Source organism: Trichosurus vulpecula, chromosome 5 (genome assembly GCF_011100635.1).
Source record: "Trichosurus vulpecula isolate mTriVul1 chromosome 5, mTriVul1.pri, whole genome shotgun sequence".
NCBI classification, from domain to species: Eukaryota; Metazoa; Chordata; class Mammalia; order Diprotodontia; family Phalangeridae; genus Trichosurus; species Trichosurus vulpecula.
Genome location: NC_050577.1, coordinates 288,432,084 through 288,454,628, shown reverse-complemented (window position 1 = coordinate 288,454,628; position 22,545 = coordinate 288,432,084). Strand labels below are relative to the sequence as shown.

The following is a 22,545-nucleotide window of genomic DNA, read 5'->3' as shown; positions in this document are numbered from 1 at the left end:
TACCATGCACATCAGGAAGGAAGGAAGGAAGGAAGGAAGGAAGGAAGGAAGGAAGGAAGGAAGGAAGGAAGGAAGGCAGGCATGGTCTCTACCCACAAAAAGTATATATAATCTAGTGGGGTAAGATAAATCTCTAAATATCTGTATCTACACACACACATATACACATGCAAGGCAATACTCTAGCAGTGCCAGGAGACAAAAAGACCTACAGAAGATTCAGTTTAATGGGTAGTCCCCTCAGATTCAAGAGGCTTTTAAAAAAATAGATATTTTTTTAAACTTAGAAATGAACGTAATGTAAAAGCAAAAGATATCCATGAAAATATTTAAACACACTAGACTCTTAGTAAATGTTTCCTGAATTGAGCTGGCAATTGGATATTTAAGGAGCTGCTGGGTGCCTGCTAAAGATTTTGCAAGGAAAACAATAGATATTGTGGGTTGTTTTGTCTTGTTTTTTCAATCTTGAAACAGGCTTTTTGCAAACACCAGAACACAGGCAAGAAAAGACCTTAGGATCACAGATCTAGACCAAAAATGGAGCTCAGAGACCAGCCAGCCCAACCCTCTCATTTTACAGATGAGGAAACTGAGGCCCAAAGCTACATCCAAGATCATCCAGGGAAGTAAGCATCAGAGGTGGGCTTTGAACCAGGTTTTGGCTCCAAAGCCAGAGGTCTCTTCATTGCAACACAACAATTCTGGTTAAACCAAAGCATTAGCCCTCCAGAGGCAAAAATGCAAAGTTCCCCTACCCCCAAATAGTAACTGTAGCTAAGGCAGAAAAAGTCCTAACTCAACATAAAAGGATCCCCCTGAGGTGACACATTGGCCTCCTGTACCAATGGGTCCCTGGGACAGACCACATCTGATGCACTATGTTAAGTTCTGGGCACCATATGGGAGTAACCAAAATTGGGACGGGACTGGAGACCATATGTCATTCAAGGATCAAAGGATTAGGGAGATGGAGCCTGGAGGTGGATAGACTGGGGGAGGAGCATAGGAAAGAAGAGTGAGAGCCTGAAGTACTTACTCCATTTGATCGGGACTATAGCAGAACAGGACATGTAAGTTGCAGAAAGGAGACACTGACTTTGGCTCTCTATTGTGAGAAACTTCCTATCAAGTGGAGCTGTCCAACAAGGCATGAACAGTCTGGGAAGTAGCAGCTCTCTAGCCTTCACAGGAAGTCTTTAAGCAGAGGCCAGTCAACTGCCTGCTGGAAATGTCTATGGGAGCACCTCCTGTCCGGGTTCAGATTCACAGACACCAGCTCTGGGGTCTCTTGTAACTCAGGGATTCTAGGATCCATTAAGGGGAAACCATCCAACAGGCAGGAATCTTCCAACATCACATCCTTACAGGGAGGAGGCAGCTGGCCTCTGGAAGATCCGGGTTCTAGTCTCACATGGGACACATCCTGCCTGTGAGACCTTTTTGGTGTCCTGACCAATTCTGTAAGACTATAGTTACTGAGCAGGTACCAACCTGTATGGGCACAAAAGCTCTTTACATCAATAAAATCCCAGGGAAAAAACCATAAATTTCCCAGTTCGAATCCATCTGTCCAAGCCCAACCTTTACAGATATCAGCTCTCATCACTGTCACAGCTATCCTTTGCAGCTTGAAGGTTTGCGAAGGGTTTTCCATGTGTAATCTTGCAAGATTCCCACCAAAATAACGGGAGGGGGGCGCTTTTACTGCCCCTAGTTTTACAGATGAGGAAACATGCAGATGGTGGCTAAGTGACCCTGAGCCTCAGCTTTCTCATCTGTAAAACAGAAATAATGAAAGGTGGATTATCTGCCTCATAATGTTCCTAGGGGTAAAAAATAAAGCAAAGAAACCACTTTACTAACCTCACAGAGCTATTTAAAGGGGTTCAGATAAAGAGCCACGGTAAAGTAAACATGGGAGAAGTCATTTTCATGCATCAACCAATCAACAAGCTTTATTAAAGTTCTACTAGGAAGACAAAGTATGTCAGTAGGCACAGGGAAGCCTGCCCAAAGGGTCCTTGCCCTGGTGTGCTTGTCGCCTCCCTAGGAGATCTGAAGCAAACTAAAGAATCAAGAAAACAACAACAGTCAAAGAAACACTACAGACCATTTACGGGAGAACAAATGAGAAGAATCAACTTGAAGTGAGACTGCCTGGGCCGAAGCCCCAGGTTGGGGTGACATCGTGGGTATAAGATTGGACTTGGAATCAGGAGAGCTGAGTTCGAATCCTACTTCAGACTACCAACTGTGACCCCAGGTAAGTCACTTAACCTCTCTGAGACTCAGTTTCCTCAGCTGTAAAAAGGGGATAACAGCATCTCTCTCGTGTGAAAATCAAATCCATACTGTATATAAAATAAACTATAAAGTGCTATATAAATGTTAGTTGTTATTATCATTATCACCTTTGTGACCTTGGATGAGTCACGTTCCCATACGCAACATTCTGACCCCCGACCTCATGCCTTTGCACAGGTTGTGTCCACCATTCCTGAGATGCTCTCCTTCCTCCCTCTATCCTTTGGAATCTCTAGCTCCTTTCATGGCTCAGCTTGACAGTCTCCTCCTCCAAGAGGAGACAGCCAGGGGGCCATAGAAACCATGCTGAACTTAGTGTCAGAGGACCTGGGTTCATAACCTGCCTCGTGTGTGACCCAGAGCAAATTCTTTCATCTCTTCAGTTTCCTCCTCTATAAGATGAAATGACCCTTAAGGTCTCATTCCAGATCTAATCTATGATCCAAGAGGCCTTCCCTGACCCCAAATAATTACCACTGCCTCCCCACAAATCAGTACTGTACATTTTGTATTTATAGGCTGCCTATCTGCTTTTTACCCTCCCAGCCCAAGCCCCGAATGTAAACTCCTTAAGAGTAGAGACTGTTTAGTTCATGAATTCTTAACCTGGAATCCATAAATTGGGCTGTTACATATACATGCATACGTACACACATGGGCATGTATATACACACATATGTATGTATGTGTGTATATACACGACCTGGTCTGTTTTTTTATATATATATATATATATATATACACACACACACACACACACACACACACACACACATACATACATACATATATATACATACACATACACACATATATACACATACACACAAACTGGTCTGTTACATATGTGTACATATATACATACATATATACATACACATACACACATATATACACATACACACAAACTGGTCTGTTACATATGTGTACATATATCTGTTACATGTATGTGTACATACATATACACATCCAGGTCTGTTACATATGTGTACATATGTCTGTTACATGTATATAAACATACATTGCACAACCTGGTCTGTTACATATGTGTACATTTGTCTGTTACATGTATATACATACACATACATATACACATCCTCGTCTGTTACAGATGTATATGTACATATGTCTGTTACATGTATATATACATACATATACACAAGCTGGTTGTTACAGATGTGTATGTACATATGTCTGTTATATATAGTGTGTATATATACCTACAAACTGGTCTGTTACATGTGTGTATATGTCTGTTACATATATGTGTGCACATACGTACACATTGGTCTGTTATATATGTGCATGTACATGTCTGTTACATATATGTATGTATATATGATATATGCATATACACAAATTGGTCTGTTATATATACATGCACACATACACACATGCATACATATATACATACATATGAGTGTGTGTTATATGCACAACACACAAGTACATATACACAAACAATATCTATAAACTACTTATATATACCATGTATGCCAAATAGATCACACATAAAAACCATATAGACATATGTGTAAGCATACATACATATATACACACCATATATAAACCACATATATACAATCTATGGGCCAGCTAGGTGACACAGTGGTTAGAATACCAGGCCTGGAGTCAAGAAGACTCAAGTTCAAATCCAGCTTCAGACACTTACTAGTTGTGTGACCCTGGGTAAATCACTTAATCCTGTCTGCCTCAGTTTCCTCATCTGTAAAATGAGCTGGAGAAGGAAATGGCTAACTACTCCAGTATTATAGCCAAGAAAACTCCAGATGAGGTCATGAAGAGTTGGGTACAACTGAAACAAATGAACAGCAACAAGAAGGCAGGGAGATACAGGAGGAAAAGCCATAACTAGGGTAGGATAACTGAAGCACTTCCCAAGAGTGCTGACTAGTTCTTTCCCAGCTCTAAACTGGGGTGAGCACCACTCCTACCTTCTTCTCCTTCTCACAAGCTTCCCTGCAGCAGCCTCATGCTTTTGTTCCAGAGTATCTGTCTCCCCACAATATGGTGGTGCCACACATAACCCATTCTTTAACTGAGGGTATGTTTCATGCTGCATGGACCAGGAACAAACATTTCTTAGTCCTCTAGCGGGGGTGGGAACATTAGATTTTAAGTCGGAGAATCTGGATTTGAATCCTAGCTTTCTGTGTGATCTTGGGCAAATTACTGGACTTTCTAAAAGGAGTGAATTGGATTATTTGACTTCATATGTGCCTTGCAGCATTAGCTGAAAGATGGATATTTTTGTTTTCAATTTTCTTAAAGAAAGAGGAGGGGGAGGAGGCACCATAGATAGGAATACGCTCTTCTGATCCCCAACCAGCAAGCAGGGCCACTGGTAATGTCCTCTTCAGATTCTTTGAATGGCAGTTAGCTAAGCTGGCTAGAAGGCTGCGGGCACACTGAGCTCGATCCCCAGAGGGTCCATTTAGCTTGGCGTAGGGAAATGCCTTCCTAAGCCAGAAGGCTGTATCCCAAACTTCAAATGCTATCCTGTAGATGCAACTACGGGACGAAAGAATAATACACAGAGGTTTTCAAGCAGGTTTGAAGGTTAAAAGCAACAGACAATCTTTGCATCCCCAGAAATTTCTTTATAGAAAGAATTACCAATTTAGTTTAGAAGTGGTATTTCCCAGTTCTAGCTAATCAATTCCACAAAATCTTGTGCCAGGGGCTGGGGAGATAAAAGGATGAAGGAGAGAGAAAGCTTCATGAAATAGGGAATATTTTGGACCTGGGGGTCAAGAAGCTGGATTCTAGTCTGATTTCCACCCCTACTTACATGACCTTAGATGACTCCTTTATTCTCTGAGACTCAGTTTCCTCATTTGTAAAATGAGAGGGTTGGACCATCATCAAACATGTGCCCAGAACTGTTCTGAGCCCTAGGCACACAAAGACAGAAGGAACCCATCCTGACTCCAAAGGCAGCTTACATTCTGAAGACAAAATCCCTCAAGAAGCTCATGAGAACACCTTGTTGAATCTGCAGAAATGAGGGAGAAATGACCAACGTGCAGCTATTATCTCAGCCTGTCTAACAAGGACTGCTCTATCCTTCCCTTTCATAGTTCTCTCTGCCAGCATGTGTAAAGAAGATGGGCAAGGCAGAGGCTCACATCTGTCACACACCAGACCCTCTGCAGTGCTACCTGTCAGAGTGAATCAGATGCCAGGAAGGAGGCGGATGGTAACAGAAAGAGGGGGAATAAACAAGGCTGAAGGTGACCCAGAGAAGATCATCGAGTTCTGAATCCAATCAAGCCAGTGCCAATTTGGATCCAAAGTGAAGGGCAGAGTTGTTTCTCCTATTCCCCTTATACATTCATCTATCTGAAGCCAGTTTCTGTGGCTCAGCACTGGGCAGCCCATTGGAAGGTAGCCAACCCTTCGGTGCCTCAGTCCCAGCTGTGGTTCCCCAGCGCACAAGTGGCCCACTATTCAGACAGAACACTTCTTGGGATAAATTCTCCCCTGTGCAACTGACATGAGGAAGGATTTCCAGAAACTCAGCCAACATCAGCTCCACGGCCTCCTGGGTCAGGGGCCTTCTCATAAATGAGCCAATCACTGGAGACTGGGACCGGGGGAAGGGAAGGAGAGTTGAAGGAGAAGGAAGAGTAGGTGATGGTGGAAAGCAGGAGAAGCAGGATTCTTAAGGCAGAACCATCATGGTGCTTTTATTGATTTAGTAATTTTGTTCTTTGCCACCAATTATCAAGCAAGTATTAAGCAATAAGCATTCATTAAGCACCAACTATATGACAAGCATTGAACTTGGCACTAGAGATTCAAAAGTAAAAAAAGAAATAGTCTCTGCCTCAAAGAAACTTACATTCTAGAAGATTCTCCCTCAGAAAAGACATCTCCTTACCAGGAACACCTTACTCTGATAAAACCACAAGTCCTGTCAATGGAAAGCAGAGAGAGAAAAGAGAGAGGAGAGGAGGAAGGGAACAAGCAGGAATTGAGTGTCGACCAGGCACTGTGGTAATCGCTTTACAAATATTAGCTCATTTGAAATTTGATCCTCACAATAACCTTGAGAGGTGGGTGCTATTCTTATTCCCGTTTTAGAGTTGGGGAAACAGAGGCAGATATTTGCTCTGGGTCACACAGCTATTAAGTATTTGAGATTGGATTTGAATGGAGAAAAGAAGAGAGGAGAGCAGAAGGGAGAGAAGGGGAGAGAAAGAGAGAGTAGAGTGAAAGGAAGAAGGAGGAGGAGGAGGGGAGAGGAGAGAGATAGAGGAGGAGAGGGAGGAGAGAGAGAACAAGAGTCTAGCATGAAAGCACATAAATTGGAGTTCACTGGTAATTTTTAAGAGGACAAAACTGACTGTGCCACTGACAGGCTACTGGGCCTCTCTGGTCCTCAGTTCCTTCATCTATGAAATGAAGAAGTGGGTGGGGCTAACCCATCTCCCAGGTCCTGCCCAACCTATTTCCTCTGAGCCTCTGACATCTTCTGAAAACCAATCTCATTTTTTAAACTAGAATTTCCCAATGCAAGTGAATAGTGATACTGTGGTTGACAGATCCCCCTTAGTTAACTTTTCTTTCTAAATGAAAGAAAAGAAATACTAGCCCTTTCGTAGGAATGAGTACATTTTAGACTGAAATCATTTTTTAAAGACCTCTGCCCTCTCTAGCCATTTTTTCCTCACAGAAAATCTCAAAGACAGCAGGAGGAGAGGGTGCCAAGGGAAGCTGAGAAGCTCAGGAAGGAGAAACATAGTGGCCAGGTCCTAGAGCATCTGCAGTGTGCAGGCTCCTGGAACCCCAAGGGGACATTTGTCAGCTCCCCACCCCCAGATGGGACAGGAGACTTTAATTATGTTAAGTGCTGCTGTAGTCCTTGGTCTCCTGATCCTGCTGTGGGGTGGGGGTGCTCTACAGGCACCAATATAAAGACAGTAACGAGGGACAAGGTCTGGGCTTCCTGTTACAGGGTTTGTGGAACACACAAGGAGTAAACTCTTTCAATGCTCAGTCTCAGCTCAGGCCTGACTGGTGTGATGCAAATGGCCCTGGACGTGTAGCCTCAGAATCATAGATCTAATTCTGGAATGTACTTTCAAGGCCATCTGGTCTAACCTCATTTTGCAGAGACCCAGAAAGTGACTTGTCTCAGATCATACACCTACTAAGTGTCAGAGCTAGTATTTGAATCCAACTTGGAGAAGAAGAAAGGATGAAAGAGGGAAAAGGAAGAAAGAGAGGAAAAGAAGGGGAAAAGAAAAGAAGGAAGAGAAGATAGGGAGAAAAAGGAAAAAAGAAAAGGAAGAGAAGAAAGGAAGAAATTTGGGAAAAGAAGGGGAAAAGAGAAAAAGAAGAAAAGGGGATAGAATGAAAGAGGAAAATGAAAAAAGAGGAAAAGAAGAAAGAGGAAAGGAAGAAGAAAGGAAAAGAAGACAACGCTGAAAAGAAGAAAAGAAAAAAGGAAGGAAGAAAAAGGGGAGAAGGAAGAAAGAGAAGAAAGGAAAAAAAGATGAAAAGGAGGATGAGAAGAAAGCAAGAGAAGGGGGAAAGCAAAAAGACAGAGGGAGAAGAGAGAATCCAGGACTACCTCCACTCCAGAAGGAGATATTACAGTAGGACTTCAAAGCTGTACACTGTAGATATTTAATTAATATCCTCTGTTTTACAAGAGAAACCAGCAGCTGGATCCTCCCAAGCCTTAACCAATTGGCTTAATTTTGATGGTAGCCATAGTGGGCCCAGCTGCCTCTAGCTGTGCTCTATACTGAACCTGCTGGCACAAATGGAGACCAGAAGGTGAGGTGCTAAGAGCCCTTGCCCTAGGCTATGGGTACAACATTGGGAAAATTCTTAGCTTCCTTGCATGTCAATGATCTTATCAGGAAACTAAGGATGGCAGAATGGAGTTTGTTCATGACAGACTCAAAAGCTAACCTGAAAGAAAGGAAGCTAGGCATTGCTCATAGGAACTAGGGAGAATGGGAAAAGCAGTTCCTGTCCTCAAGAAGCTGCCATTCTATTGGGAAGATACAACATGTATAGAAAGCTCTAAGACCTAGGAAGATAATGAAAGGTCTCCAAGAGGTGGAATCTGAACGAAACATCTCCAAACGCCAAAAGGAATTTGGAACAGAACTTTTAGCAATTCTTTTCTTTCTTTATCTTTCTTTTTTTGGCTACAGAACAGCAATGTCACTGGGAAGTCTTGGAGCAGAGATGGTCAAATTTCACCATGTGCATTATGGGGAAGGTAAACACCACATATCCATAATATCGGCTGGACTGTTTTGTGTCCCCTCCCCCACTTCCCCCTTGGATGGCATGAATGCTCTTCATCATCCCAGGTCTCTAGACCAGGGACAAAGCCCAGGTGACTTTCATTCACACTTCCCAGGCCGGAATGATTGTGTCATGGGATCACTGCACGGATGGCATTGGGGAGGGAGAGTGAGCTGCTGTCCCCCAAGGGACAGTTTTTGTAAATTCTGCCAACACAAAACCTGTTGCTTAAAAAAATGCTACTTCATTCCAGCTCAGCCTCGGTGACAAGCTGTTTAATGGAGTGAGAGCATCAGGGCCAAGAAAGGACGATTAATTTTAGTACTTCCAGGTACAAAGGATGGGCAGATTAACTGGGTTCTCAGTTATACCAGCAGCCAAGGTTGGAAAGGAATGGTTATGTTTATGCATCCGCAGAGAGAAAGTGTGGTGACGTGGAAAGAATTTTGGACCTGGCTTCAGGAGGCTCTGGGTTCAGACCCCATCTTGACTACTTAGTAACTGTGTGACCTTGGAGAAATTATCTCACTTTTCTGAGCCTCAGCTCAGCTTCATCTGCAAAATGATAGGAATAACAGCCTCACAATAACAGCAGGTATTTATATATTTGAAACATCATTTACTCTGGACAAGGCACTGAGCTAGGTCCTGATAAAATAAATAAAAGAATAAATAAATATGAACAAATGATATAATAAATAAAATAAGAATAAATGATAAAACAAATTTTAAAAATAAATAATAATAAATAAATAAGATATAATAAATCCTGGTCCCTGCCCTCAAGGGACTTACTTGAGTAAGTCTTACTTGAAAGTCAGAAGGAATCTTACCTAGCTGGTGTCTACAGTCCCTCCCAGTCTATGCCCGACCTTGAAGCACAAAAGCCTTGGCTCCAATTCCTGGCCCCTAAACAACCATCTAACATCCGAAGCTTCATTTAGAAAATACTTTCCACACTGTTAAGCTAACGTACCCTTAAATCAGCTGGGGAAACTGACAACAATAATTAGCAAAATATGTAAATCCACTTTTTTTCCTTTTTTGCCCATAGAGAAGGTTATGGTATTTTTGCTGTTGGAAAAGCAGTGGGAGGCAGAAAGAGAGGTTATCCCTCCTCCCTCATTTGTTCTTGGAAGTCCTACAAATGACTGTAAGTTAATGTTTCCAGCTTCTTGACCAGGGCACAAATCTTAAAACAGAACTGCTAACAGCATGCGCTACTATGGAGAAGTCTGGAGAAAGGTTGACAGTATCTCCTTAGCCTAAGCTTAGCTGATACCATGACACACAAACCCTGAGTTGTTGTACTAACCAACACTGGTCCCAGAGAACAGACAAGGAAATACTTTCTTCTTGGCAGAGAGGTAGGGAACCACGATGACAAATGATGCACACACCATGTGATGGGGATCATAGTAATGGCTGTTTTGGCATAACTGATTTTCTTTGTTAGAAAGGAGGATTTATGGAAAGACTTACGTGAACTGATGCATAGTGAAGTGAACAGAACCAGGAAAACATTGTATGCAGTAACAGCAATATTGTTCCATGAAGAATTGTGAATGACTTAGCTACTCTCAGCAATACGATGATGCAAGACAATTCCAAAGGACTAATGATGAAGCATACTATCTGCCTCCAGAGAAAGAACCGATACTAACTGAATACAGACTAAAACATGCTGTTTTTCACTTTCTCCCTTTCATTTTTTTTCTTTTATTCGAGTCTTGCACAAAATAACTAATATGGAAATGTTTTACATAATTGTACATGTATAACCTATATCTGATTGCTTACCACAGTGGGGGCGGAGGGGCAGGGAAAGGAGGGAGGAAAGGATAGAATTTGGAACTCAAAACTTTAAAAAATGTTTTAAAAAGAAAAGAAGGTTTAATTCTGGAAGTAGCGGGTAGCCGTTTCTATATCCAGAAATGACTGAAATAAAGACAAAGGCAGCAGGTAACCTTTTTTCAAAAATAAGCTTAAAAAATAAATATCATGACGCATATGTTAAACAAAATTCAGCTGGTAGAATTCTGAGATGCTTAACACAAGTATATCTAATGTGTGTCAGCCTAACTTAAGATCTTCAAGGGAAGTCAGGCTTCTGGGGGGCAGGTTGTGTGCTCATTTCTTTGGACCCAGGTAAGTTTCAACATTTCTGTGATTCAAATTGATGGGATTCTACCTTAAAGGGAATCATGGCTGCATTTACAGGTAATGCAAATGGCTCCTGATACATACAATGACGCTTCAAGGTGGGGAGGATAAGTTTTATTCCTCCCATTTTACAGATGGGTAAACGTGGTTCAGAGAAGGAAATTCAAACCCAGGTCTTTTAGCAGTGGCTCTTTAGATATGGCCCAAAGCAGTAAGATTACCAGGAAACAGGCCACAGTAAGGTGTTAAATGGGCAACATGAGCGTATTCCTTATGTTCCATCAAATCTGTAGTCTGGGGGCAGCTAGGTGGCGCAGTGAGTAGAGCACTGGCCCTGGAGTCAGGAGGACCTGAGTTCAAATCTGACCTCAGATACTTGAGACACTTAGTAGCTGTGTGACTTTGGGGAAGTCACTTAACGCCAATTGCCCTGACTTCCCCCCTCCAAAAAAAAAAGTATAAACATCAAATCTGTAGTCATTGGACCATACACCATTGGAACTGGAAAAGGGCTTTAGACATCATCTAGTCCAAAGCCCTAATTTTTAAAGACAAGGACACTGAGACTCAGAGAAAGAAAGATTTGGAACAAGGTCACACAGCTGATTAATAGATACAGTGCATGGCACACGGTAAGCATTTAAATGCATTATTAGTTCATTCATCTGGGTATGCAACTCCGAGTTCCTTGGAGAAAGTGAAAGGGGAAGGGGAAGAAGGAAAGGAAGGGAAAAGAGAAGGGGAAAGGGAAGGGGAAAGAGAAGGGAAAGGCGAAAGAAAGGGAGAAGGGGAAAGAGAAGGGAAAGGCAAAAGAAAGGGAGAAGGGAAAAGAAAAGGGGAAAGGGAAAGGTTTTTTAAAACTTTTTTTTAAAAGTAAACTGATGCTTTGTCTTTACTGCAGTCATTTCTGGATATAGAACCTGCTACCCCCTACTTGCAGGACTAAAGTCTCCTTTTTAACAAATGGGAAGGGGAAGGGGAGGAGGGGGAAAGAGAAAGGGAGGGAGGGAGGGCACTGCGCTAAGCGCTTTACAAATATTACCTGCCAGTGAATGCATGGTTGTTGCTCAATTGCTCTGAATTCCAAGGCCGACATTTCAGCTACTTCAGCCTACCTCCCTAATGCCCAGGGAAAGAAGTAGCAGGGGACTCACCAAAAGTTTAGACAAAGATGCTATTGGCTTGAAGGCAAATATTAGAGGAAAGGAAAGTTCAAAGGGTTTTCTTTCTTTTTCAGATCATTCTGATGCGAGTGTGAAAAATCAGAAGTGAAGCTCATTCTCTGCAAAGAGGAACAGAAAATGACTCTGTAGGTAGAAGAGAAAGCTACGCACTGATGAGGGTGGGAGGTGGGAGTGGGGGCAGAACCAAAACGAAGAAGCAAACAGCTGGAAGATCTCCAAGAAAAGGGGGGGCGGCCATTCAGACTCTTCCAATGGTTTCCAGTCTCTTACTTTCATTTCCCCAAGTGGATTGTCAGTTGTCCGAGGGCAAGGGCCACCACCTTCTAGCTTTCTCTTATGTTCCTGGCATGTTCCAAGGGCCAGTCACTACAGTGTGAAAGAAAGAGCTCATTCTATGTCAGGAGACCCCACCCCCACCCCCAAATCAAGTGTCAAGTGTAATGGTTTAATCTGTCCCAGGTTAAACAGGATCACAGATATGAAGTTAGTAATGACCTCAGGGGACATCTAGACCAAAGGTCTCATTTTATAGATAAGAAGACTGAGGCCCAGGGAGGCCAAGTAACTTCTACCGTATTCCCCTGATTGACAGGTCTAGCAAAGCTATCAAAAGAGGAATCATGGTGAATGTTGGTTAAAGTTAATGTTACCGTAATACATACCCTTTTGGTACTTTACTATTCTTGGTTAAAAACACACTATTTGGAATTGGAAGACCAGGGTTTGAATCCAGGCTCTGACAATTAGAACCTTCGAGACGTTAGGAAAGTCACTTCTCTGGGCCTCAGTTTCCTCAAAATGAAAGGGCTCCAGATCTGTGCTCTTATGAAAGGAAAGCCACCACTTAACATGCTCTAATCAATCATTAATCTCTTCCTTCTATCGATTTCATTCCTGCCACATTTTTTTCTCCCTGGGCCTCATGATGGGGTAGAGCAAATAAATCATTTGTCATTCACTTAAAAACAAACACACACACACACACACACACGTACACACACACCAGAAATTAAGTTAGAAATGATAACTGGAAAGATATTGAAGATGATCGCCAAGAAATGACCCACAGGCTCTCACTCACATGCCCCCAAAAACCCCCAATGGAAACCCCACTTTGGGACATTTTCCTATCATCCATCATACCCTGGTGGGAGGAATTCTCTTTGAAGGACAGATAAGGGAAGAAAGCAGCCAATGGCAGCTGGAATTTTATAGCTGATGCCTCCAGTTGGTCGCCTTATTCTCTGTGTCCTGCTTTAGCCTCTCCCAACATCAACCCCTACTCACCCATGTCCTGGTGTGAATTCTGTCCCTTCCCCCTCCCACATGAGAGCTAATCAAAACTTACTATTCCCTTCATTAAAACTGCTGGGGTGGGGTGGGGAGGAACCATCCATGCTTAGCTGGGCAGTCTTTCTAAAGGGGTAAATGCTTGCTGGCGGAAAAGACATTGGAACAGGAGTCCAAAGACTTAGACTTAGCCCCAGTCAGTCACTTTCTAATTCCAAGTCATTTGGTCCAGAGTTGTATATCGCAGAGCTTAGAAATGAGACCTCAGAAGCCATCAGTCCAAACCCTCATTTTTATGGACGAGGAAACTGAGGACCAAGGATATCATTGGCTTTCCCAAGGTCATATAATAAATGACAGGGGTGGAATTCGAACCCAGGTCATCTAGCTCCCAACTCAGTACTCTATCCATTATGTTGCTGAGTCATTTCAGTCAGGTTTCCCTCCTCCCCTCTGTATTTTATTTTTCATGGATTCTTTCAAGATTGAGCTCAAACCATACCTCTTAGGAGGCCTTTCCTGGGCCCCCTGCACTCTCCACAGAGCCAGCCTCTATGAGGGTTTTCTTGGCAAAGATACTGGGGCAGTTTGCCATTTCCTTCTCCAGCTCATTTTACAGATGAGGAAACTGAGGCAAATAGGGATAAGTGACTTTCCCAGGGTCATTCAGCTAATAAGCATCTGAGGGCACATTTGAACTCGGGTCTTCCTGATTCCATCCACTGCACCGCCTAGCCGCCCACAGTGCTGTAGGAAACAGAAACATACTGAGGATGGGGGAGGAAAAGGAGCTGGAAGCAGTAGCCCACTGCTGCCTAAAAACTGTGACTGCCATGAAAGGGACTTTCTCTGTCATCTCCGCCCTGGAAAAAGTATCTGAGTAAGGCTCAATCAATTTTTGTGTCATGCATTGAATGAATGGAAAATTCTATGGTTGTGATGGATTGTTGGAACTATACTGTAACCTAATGTTTTTGTAACTAATTCACTAAACCCAAGGAAAAAGCTTGGGAGTGAGTTTGCAGGCCCTGGATACCAAGTCCCTCTTGGGGAGGGGGAGGGGGCACAAAGCTCCAAGACCCTTTCTAGCTTAAGGAAAGAGTGGGGTATTTGTCTCCAATGGAATAAGCTTAGAGACCAGATGCCCACTGTTTTCTTTGCCAAAGTTCACTTCTTTTTAGAGTCCTTTCAGTATTCTGATTGTGGAATGGAGAAAGCAGGAGTTATGGGTAAGCCTTATCTTCAATCTCTCACTTTAACAACCTGGGATAAACCACTGGAGGGCCCAAGTTCCAAACCTGAACTTCCGCTTTATCACTGTGTGGCCTAAGGCAAATCATTTTACTGCTCTGGGTCCTAAGATTGTGTAATAGTCCCTGAACCAATCCAAGCCTCAGTTTCCTCAACTGTATAAATTGAGGAGGTTTAATAAGACAGCCTCCGAGTCTCCTTCCAGCTCTAAATCTGTATTCCTACTAGTGTCAGTTAAACCGAGGTCTCGTTTCACTCCATGTAAAGGACCCTTTCCACCACATCCCACTCTTCTTCATGTGGAATGAATGTCTCAGGATGCCTGATGACCCTGGATCAGGCCCAGGGATACAGGGATCCTGGCTAGTGCTGGAACAGAATGAAGCCTATCTCTTCCTTCCTACATGTTGACGGGACTATATTCTTCCAAGGAGAACCTGGAAACTCCAGATATTCAAGAATTCAAGAATCATGATTTGAGCACTAAGGAAGGAAAAATCCCCTTAGGAAAAACTGATTTAATGAGCCCTTGTAGCCAGAATGGACTTTGTTTTCTTTGAATGACTCAGCTTGCCTTGTTGAGCTTCCCTGGACACTGGGGCTTGCTCTTCCAGGGCAGGACCAGAGCTTCCTGTGTGATGAGTCGTGGCGCTGGCTGAGGGGAGGTGTGTTAACGTGGTCTACGCTGGGGGAGGGGCCAAGTCAAGAACCAATCGGCCCTGGTCGTTCAGGCGGCGCTTGATGATGTCAAAAACTCTATAAGAGGGGAGAGGACAGCTTGAAGATCCTCCTTTCCTTTTCCGGTTGGAGCCAGAGACACCTACAGCCGAAGCTGAGCTGCCGGTAGCAGAGCTGACTAGAGGCTAGTGGGTAATCTTCTTACCGTAGAGGGGAAGCATGTATACGATTTTGCCTTATACCATCTCGCTTCTCTGTGGCCTCCTGGTTACCCTTATAAGGCGGACTTATTGGGCCTGGAAGCTTTTGATGAAAATATCAAAATGGGGACGCTGGTTTGTGGGCTTGTTATTGTGGAGTGTAAATACATGCTTTAATTCTCCTGCCTTCTGCCTAGAGAATTCCTTATATCCTGCGGTTCCTCACCTTTTAGGCACATATGAGATTCTCTTTGAAATCATAAATTCTGCCTTCCTAATATAGCCCTCCCAGGAATACAGCTACCATTTGACATCGTAGGGGATCCCAAAAAGCTTTTGATGCCTTTAGATTACATAGAGAGATATAGTGTGTGTATGTATGTGTGTATATGTATGTACATGGGGATATATATGTAGATATGTATGTATACATATCTACATATATACATTATATATACTATACATACATACATACATATATATATATATATATACTACACACACACACACACACACACACACACACACACAAGAGATCTGTGGGGAATGAAGAGAAGAAGAGCAGCTGGAAGGAGAAAAATTAGTTTAGAGCTATGATTTCATATATACAAGGAGCTCCTTATATGAAAACTCCACCTACTGCTGCAGATCGACAACTGGTCTGTAACAAATAATTTTCGAGAAGCGCCTGAGGCACTGAGAAGTTGGATGATGGTGTGTGATCACATAAGATAGAATGTGTCAGAGGCTACATTTGAACCCAAGCCTTCCTGGCCCCAGTATGCTATGGTGAGAGAGAAAAAGATGGATCAATCAATTGTGTGTGTGAATTTCTACAGAGGAAAAAACCAAATGAATCATCTGCTTTTCTGTGCTTTCACTGAGGTAGGGAAATCCCACTAAGGAAACTCCCTTTACTAATCTTTTCTTCAACTTAAAATCAGAGACTTTGGCATGGCTTTGTGGCTGGCTCTGTGGAGAGTGCAGGGGTTCCAGGTAAGGCCTCCTAAGAGGTATGATTTGAGGTCAGTCTTGAAAGTATCCATGAAAACTACAATGTAGGGAGGAGGGAAAGCTTCTTAGGCTTCATAAAAATCTCTTATTTGGACAGAATCATTTAGTCCATTCCCCTGCCTCTAGGTGAAGCTGCCCTTGAATCATCAAGATGTGACCGATTGCTCAGAATGTTCATTTAAAAACAGAGATGGAAGGAAAAGTGAGAGATCAACTAGCCTTTTCCTGTTGAGAATATCCTTGGCCTCCCTTGATGGACAAGATCTCTAGGAGATCCTAGGGTAGTCATCATTAACCTGTCCTGAGGGGTAAAAGCATCCTGGTGTCCTAGAGATTCCCATGCCTTCTGTCCCTTCCACAGTCATTTTCCAGGGGTCTCCCCAGGGAGACAGCATGGAAGAGACTAAAGAGTTGGAGGGGCCATTAAGGGTCATTTCATCCAGCTCCCTGATTTCCCTGAGGAAGAAATCAAGGCTCAGAGACAAATGATATGTCCTGCCCACGGCCACAAGGGAGTATTGGCAGGATTTGGACTCAGGGTCCTCCTTTGACCACCCCCCCAAATCTCATGCTATTTCCACAACACTCCATCCCTAAGCCAACCCTCCATTCACTCCACTGGACATCTATGGACATACATGTGTGAATGTGTGTAAGTATACACACACATGCACAATATATAGGAGAGGCAATATGGTAGAGTGGTTAGAAGTCAGGAAGTCCTGGGTTCAAGTCTCACCTCTGGCAAATATCAGCCATGTGACCCTAGGCAAGTCACTTAACCTCTTCATGCTCTAGGAAGCTAAGACAAGAAGTCACAGAGAAGGTGCCTACTGCATTGCTAGAGGGACTGTCCTCATCTGGAAGTCCCCTCTATCAATGAAACCGTTCCCTATCCCTACCCAGAGTTACTCAGAGAGATGTGTTCTCCCTGCCCACCAATTGGATTAGCAGAAATAGGAGATACACACACTTGAGTGCACGCGCGTGTGCACACACACACACAAACACACACACACACAACTATGTCCTGCGGTAGCAGCAGCAAGATTATAATTTAGACATATGGATATATGTGTATATACTATATATCTGAATTATACACGTAACTAAAATAGTAGTAAGTACTAATAGAAAGAGAAAAAGAAGGAAGGAAGGGAGGAAGGGAGGAAGGAAGGAAGGAAGGGAGGGAGGGAGGGAGGGAGGAAGGAAGGAAGGAAGGAAGGAAGGAAGGAAGGAAGGAAGGAAGGAAGGAAGGAAGGAAGGAGGGAGGGAGGGAAGGAAGGAAGGAAGGACAATCCCACAGTGCATCGAGCAAGCTGAACAAAGATTCTCTTTTAATGAAAACCAGCCTTGTTAACGCTCAGAGTTAACCCAGCCAGAGGGACTCTGGGTAGGATGGTCGTTTAAAATGCTAACTTCACAGTTATCTGATGAATCACTCAGTGGGTCAAAAGGTCTCTCTATAGGCCAAGCTCAAGGATTTTAACATTTCTGGACCACGGGCCATGAGGGTTCATTAATCACCAAAGAGAAACAACACAACCAGAGCCAATGAATAATCTTTTTTTTAAGTTGTCTGGACAAAAGCCTATAGAGTATATATTACTTGCTTTCCAAAGAAACTCTCTTCCACAGGATAGGAAGGCAATTCTTCTAGCAAGATGGCTTGGGAGACATTTCAGAAAGGTGGGTCTGGTTTCAAGGGCTACTACAAAGTTCCATGGGCATTCTGATTTGGCTAAACATTCCATATCAAACCCACTTTGTGTGCCTTAACCAAACCCTTCATAATCCCGAAATGTCCTGTGGCTTTTGTTTTGTCTCAAATGCAAGACATTTCTGTGGTTGGTTAGTATCAGAGGAAGGCAGAAAGGAAGGGACGGAGGGAATGTGAGAAGGGAGGGAAGGAAGAAAAAGGGAAGAAGAGGAAGGGAGGGAAGAAGGGAGAGAAAGAGGGAGGAAGAGAAGAGAGGGAAGAAGAGGAGAAGGGAGAGAAGGAAGGAGGGAAGGAGAATGGGAAGGAAAGAGGCAGGGAGAAAGGAAAGAAGGGAGAGAGGGAAAAAGGGAGGGGAGAGGAGAGAGAGGGAAGGAGAAAAGGAGGGAGAAGACTTTACAAAGATAGAGTCAAAGGACTCAGTAAAAAAAAATACCTTAAGGTTTGCAAAACACTTTACTTACATTAACTCAATTGAGCTTCACAAAGCCCTGTGTAGCATGAAATAGATACTACAGTTATTTTGTTAACTGTATTTTACAGAGGAAGCTGAGTCTTAGAAATATTAAGTGACTTATTAGCATGTGTCAGATACATGGCCTATAGTAGCATTGGTCTGGAGTCAGCAACCCTGGGTTCAAATCTCACCTCAAAAGCTTGCTCGCTATAAGACCATGGGAAAGGCACTGACCTTCCTTGGCCTCAGTTTACTCAGTTGAGTAAACTTAGAGACTCAGAGAACCGTACCAGTTGGTGTCATCCCCATCACCATCAATCCTTTGACAACAACAACCTGTGACATTTTTACTTTTGCCTTTCTTCACTACTCCCTCCTGAATAAAGCCAAATGGCATAGTGGGTAAAGTTGGCCTCTGATCTGAGTTCAAGTCCCAGCTCTGACATATGTTGGTTGTGTGACCCTGGACAAGTCACTTAATATCTCAGGAGTCCCAGACAATTCCCAAATGACGATAAGATGCAGAGACAATGCTGACTTGAATTGGAAAAGGAAGTTTTGTTTTGTTTTGTTTTTTATCAGGGAGTTTCTCATACCAAGGATATGGCAGGTCCAATCTCTATTCACCTTCAGAGACCACCTCAACCTTAAGATTTTTTCTAAAAATAAATTTAAATATAGAATAAATTAGATTTCTTCCAGTTCAAATCCTGATCTGCTAGCATGATACAGTGAAAAAATGTGTTGGATTTGGAGTCTAAGATCTGCTGCTTACCAGCTGGATGACTGTGAGAAAGGTATTTACCTCCCTGTGTCTCTATGTTCTCATTTACAAAACAAGAGGATTAAACTAGATAACCCCAGAAGCCCCTTCCATCTCCAAATCTCCAATCCCATGATACTAGGACTGTTTCCCAATACCTAGCACAGAGCCTAGGACTATTGTAGGTACCAAATATTGTATTAAATTAATCGAGCTCCAGGTCCCACAGAAATGTGCAGGAGATAATGACAAATACATGAATTCATCGGTTTTAAACTAGATGACCCTTAAGAACCAATGGACATGCCAACCGTCCTGGGGAACAATTTGGAACTGTGCCCAAAGAGCTACAAAACTGTGTGTACCCTTTGACCTAGCAGTATCACTACCAGGTCTGTATACCAAAGAGATCGAAGAAAAAGGAAAAGGGCCTATTTGTATAAAAATATTTATAGCAGCTCTTTTTGTGGTGGCCAAGAATTGATTATTGAAGGGATGTCCATCAATTGGGGAATGGCTGAACAAGTTGTGGTATATGAATGTAATGGAATACTATTGTGCCATAAGAAATGAGGAGCAGGATGGCTTCAGAAAAGCCTAGGAAGAATTATTCGAACTGATACAAAGTGAAGTGAGCAGAATCAGGAGATCATTGTACATAATAACAGCAATATTGTACCACTATCACTGGTGGAAGCCTTACCTACTCTGATCAGCACAAAGATCCGAGACAATTCCAAATGACCCATGATGAAATATGCTATCCACCTCCAGAGGGAGAAAGGATGAACTCTGAGCACAGACAGAAGCAGACGTTTTTACTTTATTTTTCTTGGGTTTTTTATGTGTGTTTTATGTGTATTTTCTTTTGTAACATGATTAATAAGAACATTTGCTTTGCATGGAAAAACACATACAAAAAAAGAAAAAGAAACAATGGACAGAATATGAAGAAACATGGGAAGGCTAACAGGAACTAGTACAAAATGAAGTAAGCTGAGTCAGGAAAATATGGAAAGAATAATTACAAAAAACATAGAAATAACAGTAACAAAAAGTGGAAAATGCAAATGGCAAAACCATAATGACCAAGCTTGGCTTCATTGGGATGGCACCATGCACAAACCCTGCTTCTTGCAGAGGTGGGGGTCTATGGCTGCAGACTTATGAAATCTACCTATAAAATCTGATTTTTCCCATATGTTGTTGAGTTATTCAGAATTTTTTCTCCCTCTTTTTAAATTATTTGCTTTAAGAGGTTACACCTTGCAAGCAGGAAGGTTGAGGGATACAATGAAAAACGTTAAGTAAAAGAGGGGAGGGGAAGAGATAGCAATAAAAAAATAACTAAAAACATTTTAAACTGGATGCCCCTTGGTTACTCTCAATACATCCCTGGAATTTGCTCTTTCTGTGACTCTGCTCCCCACCAAAGTCTGTGTCTCTCCCCAGAATGGTGCCCACAAGGAATCTCCACCTGCTATCCCAATAAAGTACCAAGACCCAGTTTAAATGACATATGCCCAGTGAAGCCTTCCCTGACTGCCTGTTATTTGTCTGAGATCAGACTTCTCATGACCTTAGATCCTCTCTTACCAACTGGTCTTTCATATTCTTATCTTAGCTTCCCCATTATATTGGAAGCTTCCAGAGGATCCCATCTCCTTTATCTATAACACCTAACACTTCACAAATATTTTGCTAAACTGAAGGTGGAAGTAGTGAATTATACCTGGAGATAAATGAAATAGTTCAAATCTGACCTCAGATACTTACTGTGTGACCCTAGGCAAGTCTCTTAACCCCTGTTTGCCTCAGTTTCCTCATCTGTAAAAACAGGAAAATAATGGCTCCTACCTCCCAGGGTTGTTGTGAGGATCAAATGAGATAATCATTGTAAAATGCCTGGTATATAGTAGGTGCCATAGACATGTCAGTTTTATTATTATCTTATTTAAATACTGGCTCTGTCTCTTACTACCTATATGACCTTGGAGAAGTCATTGCCTTCTCTAGGTCTCAGTTTCCCCATCTTAAAAATGAGGCGATTGGACAAGATGACCTCTAAGGGTCCTTTTCCAGTTCTCAGCCTATCATCGGTTTCAAGGCAATAGAGTGATCAGAACAGCTGGTCTGCCTTGCTAACACAGTCACTGTTTCCTTCATTAAACTCTTTTCAGACATAACAGTCACACCTCTGAAACAACCATGGAATTTTTCCACAGTGCTGAGTGTTCCAAACTTTTAATTGGTGCATTTAATCTTGCACCTCATCCCAGAGTTGATAAAATGATGGAAAGAGATGCCCTGCATTCTGTTCACTTCTGCCGATTCCTGGGCACAGAGAGAGAGGCATCATTTTAATACAACCACCGGGAGTCACTGCCCAGTCCAGACTGGGCAGTGATGTGCCTGGGCACCAAGGTCTCTCTTCCAGGTGCTCTATATTTAACTTAAAAGAGCATTCTAGAATCCACCGTGGGTTAGAATAGCGAGCCCACACTGCAATTTATAAATCAGCTATCTCCAGCTCAAGATGGATTTTATTTGACGAGTGGCTGATTTGGGGATTTAAAATATACACAAAATAAGGCTAAACAGTATACAGAGCCATGCCAAGTCAACTCAACAAACATTTATCAAGTGTTGACTACTATGTGGTAGGTCCTGGGAGGGACAAAGGTGAATGATGGCTAGGTGGCATGGCAGATGGAGTGCGGTACTCGGAGTCAGGAAGACCTGAATTCAAATCCTGCCTCAGATACTTACTGTGTGACCCTGGGCAAGTCACTCTGCCTCTTTCAGACTCAGTTTCCCCATCTGTAAAATGGGGTTACAATAGCATTCACCTCACAGGATTATTGTGAGACTAGAATGAGAATATACGGGTTTTATGTTGCATTTACAATACTATAAATAACAAAGTAGGATGCTCACAGGCATCATCAGAGGGAGTTCCACACACTCACAAGATCCCAGGTCCAATCTACTGTATAGAGTAGTCATTACATGTGGTTGTGATTTATACCCCAGTAGACCATAATGTCCATGAAGGAAAGCACCGGGTCTTATCTAAATTTTGTAGGGTCTTCCCCAACCCCTATCTCTTACAGTTCTTTGCTCACAGTATAAATCTAATGTTTGCCCGATAGAATTGAACTTCTTATATTTACTCATTTGTTGAAAAATAATATTTTATACTGTTTGCTAGAAGGAGCTAGGTGACACAG

The 22,545-nt window shown here is 42.6% G+C and overlaps 1 protein-coding gene across 1 annotated transcript in view; it reads right to left on the bottom strand.

Moving 5' to 3' along the window:
• The window catches only part of CHST11 (carbohydrate sulfotransferase 11), a 226,985-nt gene extending 215,164 nt beyond the window's left edge, over positions 1–11,821 (bottom strand). Inside the window, exon 1 of the mRNA XM_036761619.1 lies at positions 11,804–11,821. Coding sequence (XP_036617514.1) covers positions 11,804–11,819 — 16 coding nt within the window. The 5' untranslated portion in view covers positions 11,820–11,821. The remainder of the gene's footprint in view (positions 1–11,803) is intronic.
• Positions 11,822–22,545: the final 10,724 nt, after the last annotated feature.